The 8,865-nt window shown below is 46.5% G+C and overlaps 1 protein-coding gene across 1 annotated transcript; it reads right to left on the bottom strand.

Moving 5' to 3' along the window:
• Window positions 1-2,090: 2,090 nt before the first annotated feature.
• Window positions 2,091-3,751, bottom strand: BDV59DRAFT_212192 (uncharacterized protein; the record flags this gene model as incomplete). Its single annotated transcript, XM_073695979.1, has 1 exon — window positions 2,091-3,751. Exon 1 carries the CDS (start codon window positions 3,660-3,662, stop codon window positions 2,091-2,093), a length of 1,572 nt encoding a protein of 523 aa, XP_073542515.1. The 5' UTR covers window positions 3,663-3,751.
• Window positions 3,752-8,865: the final 5,114 nt, after the last annotated feature.

Below are 8,865 nucleotides of genomic sequence, written 5' to 3'. Positions count from 1 at the left end.
ACCCTTCTCGAACCCTAGGACCCTAGCCCCATACAAACGGGGCGAACCCTATATCCACCATACCAAGGACCCCCCACCCCCTCTGGATTAGGGAGACCTCTTCCGCCATATCTGGTCCATCCATATCCAGCCAAATATGTTTAAATGCCCGGTCGTCGGATGTTATCATGTCTCCAACCGAAGGGATAACCTCAAAGAGCACATTCGTCGAATGCATTGACCGATGGATGCTTGAGCCTTGATACATTGATGGAATGGGAGTGCGCATACCATCTCCTTAGATACACTTTGATTCTCGGCTATGTGACGGTGGATTACAATTCTGGGCGTTTAAGATGTTAATGGATATGCAATGATTATCAACCATCCATGAGGTATATCTATATCCCTATTCCATAGGCTTTATTCCACCCTATTCCATAGGCCGCAATCCAGCCTACGTTGGTTGGATCCCTAGAAAGCTAGCCCATGAGGTGGAGATGCTGAAGTATCCACTACGGCTCTTGCCTCTGATAATCATGCGCGATGTCTCCGAAGCGAGCCTGGACGCAACTGGATATCATTCTTACTTATGCAATGGTGTACAGTGTACGATATGGTTTGTACGTCCAGTGCGACCGGCGATACTCGTCAATGGAGGCCCCACTCAGGCAAATAGGTGATCCATCGGCTTAATGCTTCGCGAAACCCCGTCGGAATCATAAGGGACCAGCTCCAGCTCTTTTTCAAACCCCGTTGCAGAGGAATCTAGCTGATCCTATATACCGCGTCTCTACAAGAGCCTGGAATTCAGCACGGATGCCCGGCTGCAAGATCATCAGCATTTCTTGTCGAAAGGCGTGCGTAGGCAGAAATCAAGGAGAAGCGATAGCAGCGCCCTAGACTTCGAAGAATTTTGTCAGGACTGGGTGAGATACAGAAAGTAATCCCCCTGAAGAAGAAAATCATCCTAATATTTTCGGATGCGGTCATAAGAAATTCGAGGTCGTGGCATGACTCCTGGGTTGTGGGGAGATGCATGTAGGGACGATGGGCCGGGCGGAATCCCATCATCGTCCAGCGGGTCTTGTTCAGAAACCAGTCATTTCTAGCTGTACATAGCGGTGAATCGTCGTTCCTAATCCAGAGGGGGTGCGGCATCCGACGTCCGATGCCATGCTCCATGACTGTCACATGTCTAGGATTTGGGGTGATAAAGGCGAATTCGAAGAGTATCATCAATCGGACGTCCTTCTTAAAACTTCTCCATCGATAATATATCATTTCAGTATAAGTTGATGATGTACTCTGCTGTTGAACTCGTCGTGATTTGCAGTATTTGCCGCGAGCGTGACGATTTCCTATTTTAAATTAGTGTAGCGTGACGAGGAAAGGAGCACATAATTTCCTGAATACCTGGTTCACACATGAGAGGTGCATGATATCCTTCCTCTCTTCAACGCGTCGAATTATATTCTCAAGCAGCTCAATTGGTAGGCATACTAACTGGGCACGAAATCCCAACTGTCCCATGGCCATTTGTATGCGGATATTCGACATGAGCGAATGAAAAGAGCCTGGTGGGAGAACCTCAATATATATTCTAGAGTATATAGAGTCGTTGATGAGACGCCCGCCTTTGACCGTCAGACTGCCAGCCGAGTCACACTATATTTCACGGGTAGATACAATACGCTAATAAGAATGCTGGTAAAGATACCTTACGGGCATTTCCCCAAAAAGAAAATGTGTTGACAATATCGCATCACTAAAAGAGTGGAAATCATAGTATTCTATAATATAAAACCATGCCATTCCAGGTTAGACTGGGTTATCCGCAATCACACCCGCCATCTCAAGTTGAAGTAAGATAACGGGCAACAGTACCATACGAAACGAATCAAAGTAAGATTGCGTTGGACTCCAGAGGTCCGTACAATTGGTCAGTTTTTGCCGCATCGTGCTTTGGGGTTTAGTAAGCCGGAACCCAACGCCCTGACCAATTATCCCACGTCACTGGCGGCTGGCGGCCATTTCTTCTACCACGGACCCTGCGGTTTTTAGGCGGCTCGGGGGCATAGTCAGACACTTCAGATTGGAATCGAGTGTAGTTACCCCAAGCTGGGGCTGCACTGCGACGAAGATTTTGCCGCGGACTGGGCTCCTTGGCCAATGATTCGAGTTGTGCGACTCTCTCTCAAGTACATGAGTTCAAGGCTCTGTGGATTCTCGGCTGGCGGAGCGGATCTCGACGGAGTAGCTGCTCGTGAGGGTGTAGAGCGTGGCAGAGCAAAGCGGACTTCGCTGGGCCTCGACTGTCCCCGCTGCGGGCGTGGTGCAGGGATAGGAGTCTGTGAAGCTACCGTGATGACTTCTGGCTCGTCATCTTCTTCTTGAACGGCCACGGAGCTCTTGGCTTTGGATGCAGCCAACTTATCCATTAGATGCTCATAGAGTAAGTCCTGTTCCTGTCGGTAGAGAACTTCACTCGTCAAGGCCTTCTGATAGATCACCTTGTCTCCCTGCAAACTCGAGCCATGAATGATTCGGCGAAGGTATGCGCGGTCCTCCAAGGAAACCTCACCATCCTTCCATTTGACCAAGGCCCGCGTTTGTGGATAACAGGCATATGGCTCCGGCCAGATAAACTCCAGAGGCTCGACAGACTCTTCGTCGTCATCATCGATTTTCCACCCAATACCGATGATTCCGGCCACATCTTGCCTTGTGAAATTCCAGGTCACTTTCAAGTTCCCATCGTCGCCTTCGATGATTAGCTTCGCCTTTCCACGTGGCTGGGTCGCCTGGGGTACTCTCTCGTAACGAGAATCTGGATCACCCTGCTGGAGTGACAGGATTTGTGGAACCGTCAAAGGATCATACAGCTCGTATGATCCCGCTCGAATACGATATATAGGATGATCGTCCGTTCCGTACTGCACGAAGGTCTGGGATCCAGTGCCCTTTTTCCACCAGAAGAGGACTTTCCCTTCAGAGAGAGATCGCATCTCTTCTCTGGTCAAGGCCTCCAACTCATCGAGGCCCGTGGCTTTCAAGCCATCCGAGGAAGCTTCCTGCCGATCATCCCGAGGCGGCGGGATGGAATCGGACATACTCCCGCCAAACAGAGAATCGAGGCCGTCATTCCCAGGTTCTTGCTTGATCTGGGTCCCAAACCAGCGCTCTACCAAACCTGGGGTGATATTCCACTCCGCAGGGAGATGATGCTCCTTGTTGAATTCATCAAACGCCTTATGGATGGTGTTGTAGACTTCCCAACCCTCTTCGATGGACGTAGTCTTGTTCAGGGATTCGACAAACCCTTCGAACAGGCGCTCATAATTGTCGGGGGGAATGATCCCCTGCTTGGGGTCGACATCATGTCCCCTGTTTGCGTCTTCAATCTTATTTAATCTAATAAAGAAGAGAGTAGCCGCTCCCATGTCAGGCTCCAATGACATGAATTGGGCTTTCAGATCATCATGGACCTCTTTGGTAGTTGCCTCCAGAATAATATCCATCACCCAGGTGTTGGGCACCATAGGTGGAGTGTCTCCTCTTTTACGCTTCCCATTGTCTGTAGCTGGCCCATTGCTTGCAACTGGTCCATTGCTTTTGGATGCGCCACTGCCCTGGAGGGTAGGACTTGGACTTGCCTGGCCGGATGGTTGAGACTGAGACATTGCTGATGGGACCACTTAATCGATGGATGTGTGATAAAAACTGATGGGTATGGACTTGATATGGCAGGCATCTTTGACCTATGGATCATGGCCTTTATATATTGTTTCTTATATTATGTGGCTGGACCTATACCTTTCTCGACAATGAGATCACCCGTAAGTTACAGGAGGGTGATGAAGGCTTAGTCATATGTTTAAAGGACGAGACCTAACTATCGTTATACAGGCTCCTTACGTCACCCTTATATGGGGCTACGTGGAAGAGAAGAATACGCCAGGTCGTCTGCTCTACATGAATCCCGGCAAGATAAATGGGTAACGTCCTCTCCAAGAAAACGGGCGTTTCACCGTGCTTCCCCGATTCGTGTGCCCCCAGTTTATGAAGTGAGTCTTCAGATGTTGTCAAATTTCAGAGCCCGATGTTTATACTGACACTGAATAAGGCAATATCGGCTCTATGACTGTGCCCTGTACTTCTCTCCAGGGTGTCGGGACGTCAACCACCAATTTTCTGCCAGAACGCATGGCCATCCTCCACTGTCCCCGTCATATGCCACCGACATCCATCCTCGAGTACACACCTCGCCCCGGGGATGGCTCAATTAGCTACGTTTTCTCTGGCACGGTTACTGTGGCAGATGTCCCAGCACAACCGACAATGTCTTCCAATACTGAAAATGGCGCGGCTAAATACGTTGGAAAAATGAGGTTCATATGGATACCTGTGACATTTGTTATTCTATATGGGCTAATATGACTTCCAAAATATTACCAATTTATCACAACATAGAATATTTGGAAAAGGGTTATTCTTTCAAGTTATGTCTTCAAAAAAGATTTCGCGGCGATTTGAATATATATATCAAAGCGTCACAATCAATTATTATTTTCGTAGCATGATACGTGTCTTGTTTCTTAGACTACGTGGTGACCTGAGAGATATAATCCATTGGCTGGACAGGTATATCCGCATTGATGCCTTGAAGGAAGGCGATAGCTTGGGCAAGCCCTGTGGAACACTGGGCATAGGTCTGCTCATAGCAGGCGGCGACAGACATCCATTTTTCGGCATTTCGCTTGTGGGATTCGGTGAGCTCTTCAAGAGCGTGAATTTTGTGTTCAGCCTCTGCTTCCTGGCTGGTTATGTGATCCTTGTACTTCTGTAGGTCTTCGTTCAACGCTGATTTCTCCTGTGTCAGCACTGCAAGCTTTTCTATCATATCCCTGGCTTCGCCTGATAACTTTTCATTTTCTGCCTCTAAGGCAAATACTCGTTCCTGAAGGTTATCACCAGGGAAACGCTGAATAGCTGATCAATACAAGCTCGCGAATGGAAGAAGGGGCGCTAATCTTGATGGACGCGTCACGATGGACAGCGCGAAATGACCTTCCGACCTCGACATAGAGGGTCACATATGCTCCAACGGAGTGTTTGCTCAGCTGCTTCTGAAATAAGTATGAAAGCAAAGGGTCATCCACCTCCCAAGCATATCGCGTCTCATTGTCTGGCTTCAGCCGGACATCATCAGGCTTGACGCATAATTTTAGAGTTTCCTCTACATCCCGTTAACGTGGGTCAAAATCATAAATCTGAGAAGGAAGTCTTACCAATATCGATAGCAAGGCGCTCTCGTCATTTCACACGCCAAGATGAGCGTCGTTGGTTGGAGGAGCCCGAGAAAGCGTCCGGTATACTGTCCATAACTTGATTTCTTGCAAGCTTGTAATCAGGCCCAAGGCATCTCCTTTTATTAAGTATTACACACTGTGTGCATTTATGCAATATTTTGGTTTACTTGCCTCTGTATCGTTGTTTTGATCATTCATACGCTATGAGCAAGTATGTCTGAGTGGCTCATACCACCAAAAAAACCATGCTAAGTAATTAGCCTTTGGACACTGTCCCTCGCTTTCCTGGCACATTGCGTAGACGGAAAATGATTAAGTCGAGGAATCTTAGGATGCAGGTTGTTGTGGCTCCCCATGGCGAATTTTTTGTCCCCACTGGATTGTCTCCATTCATGCCGAGCTAGTAAGAATGGGCCAAAAGTAGATGAAATAAAACTGCCCGCCATGGTGCCGCCCACACAGTCAGTGCTCGCTTGTAATCAAACCCACCTAATCATCGTGACACCGAATAAGGGAAAAATACCCTCGGCTGAACGCGAGGACTATGCGATACCCTCGCCGGGTGTGAGGGCCTAGATTCACACCGATTTTAGTCTATGTATCGGACATTGGCCGGTAAAGAAGGACTCGTATTGTCGTAAATTTTGTCCCATACAAGAAGGTATTGCGGATCTTTCTATGGCAAATAGTCAAGAAAAAGCCGCCTTGAGACCAGACGACGAGTTAAGCGCGATCATTGGTGGTGAAAGGCTATTCTCGCGCATGTGAATGACCGCGGAAGAATCGTCCTTTCCCCGCGGTTCGACGGCGCGGCCCGACAACTTGGGTCAGGTCCACACTCGCTGGGGCTCTCCACGAAGGATCGTTACACGTACGTAAGCTCGATCTCGAGCGTCAAGAATTTCCCCTGACTCGTAACCGGGCCAATCAGCTTTGTCTATAAATTACACGGACCTTGGAACCGGCCTTTCGTCCAGCCGAGCCCATGACGGATGTAGATCTTCCAACCATGGTTGCATAATGCTGGTTGTTCTGTACTGTCCCCATCTGAAAGTATGTCACCAGCAAGGTACTATTTGACTTTCTAAACCGGAAGATTCGGGACTTCAGTGCCTATGCGGTCCGCCTGACTGACTCTGAGATGAACCACACGATGGTGAGCTATGATGTTATTCTGGACCTATTTTGTGGCGTTATCTTCCTAGGATAATGGATACAAGGGTCACAGTGTCAGGTACGAAAGCCGATGGTGGTTATTGACTATGAAGGGGATACAAGTATACACAATTCACCTGACAGGCTCCCAGCTACCGCCAGGCTGCTACTGCCCCTGCATTAGGCGTCACGACCCATTCTATACCTCCGTTTAACCTCCCACATTGAGAATGGCCAGCATATGCTGATCTCTGGGCGTCGTAAAAGGTATAAACCTCCGACCACGGGCAGTTTCCTGGATTCCTATGCGCAGCTCCCAATGAAACAGAGTAACGATGAAAGCCATACCGCTGCCTACAACCAGTCTTGGGAAGGGTTTAGCCACTGCATATACATGTGATGAGAGCGAAAAGAAAGGAGCCCACAGCACACGCGATATGTGATGATAAGAAAACCGTGTATACTCGTCGTTCGACCATGGGAAGGAGGAAGAGGCACCAAAGGAAGCACATTCCCTGATAACTTGGTATAAACGTTTGGACTTCATGATAGACATTATGGAGATATCACGTACTGCTAGTCCATGTAATATAGCCATATCGGCTGGGTCAAGTTTGGTGTTTTGGAGCACAATAAAGATATGAACGGTGGCTAAAACCACGGCCATGAGACCCGTAGTGCGCCGGATCAATTTACATAACCCCGATCTGATACCAAGAATTCGCGACAGAAAATCTGGGCTGCAGCAAAGGAACGAAGAGAATATGTTGATAACCGAGAGGTAGGCCGCGCGAGTTGATATATCTGATAACGATTGTGCATGTAATAGGCAACATGCGGCTGTCGCCACAAAAGAAAGAAGTAGGAACCTCAAGTGCAAGGGTGTATGTTCATAAGCTTGGAGCAACTTCCATCTGAGCCTAGGATAAAGGGACATACAATTGTACATGATAACTAGGATTAAATCTCAATATCGGAGATTGTTTCACTATTTACGGTCTCATCAACAGTCCTAAGATCAATTAGATCCCATTACGACGCATAATACGCTGGAGATTTTCTAAGAAAGTATGTAGCTTACCGAACGAGGAGCTCTACAAGCCTAAACATATCCTCATTAGCTGGTTATCCATCGAGATTCAACCAAGACTCTACAGCATCGAGCATACCTTATAACTCTTACTGTTATTTCAAAGGAAGGTCATCTGCCAAACTCCTAGTAATATACACGTAGGACTCTAGATAATCGTAGCTAGAGTTAGTTCCCTTACTACGCGGCAACATCTCTAATTCGAAAGAGTATTCCTTGTCGAGTAAGACAGTAATAATTATACTAGTCTCTATGTCCGTCGCCGTTAGCGTTACATCTAGGATTCTATTAAGGTTACTATTCACTTCTAGTTCTATAGACTAGCGCTACCAAGTAGGGAGCGTTAAAAAATACATAAGATTAAACACTCCAATAATTCTTTTAGATTTTAAGTCTTCCTAGATAAGGCGGAGGGAGCGAGGTAACTAGTTATAGCTAGCTAATATGTAAGTTATCCGTTTCTGTATAACGGCTGTATTGCCTAGCTATACTTATATTATTACGTTTAGGAGTAGTTCGAGGTACAGGACGTTTAGAATTATATCGAGCATAAGTAATTTATAAAGAAATAAACGGTCGGAGAAAAAACTAGTATATAAGGTAGCGCCTCTTAAGACGGCTAATTTAGGATATTAGAGGTCGTTTAGCAGTCGGCCGAAAAACTCCGATACCATAATCCGAAGCTTAGGGATATTTGCAAACCCTCCAATAAGAATAATCTTATTTACAGCGTCCTTATCTAGATTAGTGTTACGCAGAACGTCGGAAATCAGTTCTATTATAGAATAGAAGATATCTCCGTATATTCTCTCAAACTTATCTCTTATAATTATACAGCTCTCTTTAAACTAACTAGTATCTTCTAATAAGAGTAACTTTTTTACTATGGAACTCTGGGAGTTCGGTATAGCCGCAGAAGAATTCTAACTAATTCGATTTGACTTTAGATGTTCCTCGCTGAATACTTAGATCTCTGGGAGGAACGCATAGAAATCTAAGGAAGGAATAAGTAGAAAGTGAGAGATAAGTCAGAAGAATAGAATACACCTTCTTTGGAAACTCATGTCCTTAATCCTCAGAAGAATCATGGGAAAACAGGCCACATATATATATTGCAGAGATGTGGGCAGATGTGGGCTGTGAATCTGAATAGAATGAAGGGTCTGAATCAGAAGGGGTAAGCATGGAATGAATAGTAAATCAGAATGGAAATGGAAAGGGAGTGAATGAATGAGTTAGTATGGCACGCATAGGGATGATCCAGTGAATAATGCAATGATTCAATAAGCAATGCAAAACATAAACAATCCCGAAATAGTTAGTTGGAGG

This window comes from Aspergillus ambiguus (assembly GCF_047715705.1).
Source record: "Aspergillus ambiguus strain CBS 117.58 unplaced genomic scaffold BDV59scaffold_99, whole genome shotgun sequence".
Lineage (NCBI taxonomy): Eukaryota > Fungi > Ascomycota > Eurotiomycetes > Eurotiales > Aspergillaceae > Aspergillus > Aspergillus ambiguus.
Note: the sequence above shows the minus strand (reverse complement) of the source record. Positions and strands in the feature narration are given on the sequence as shown.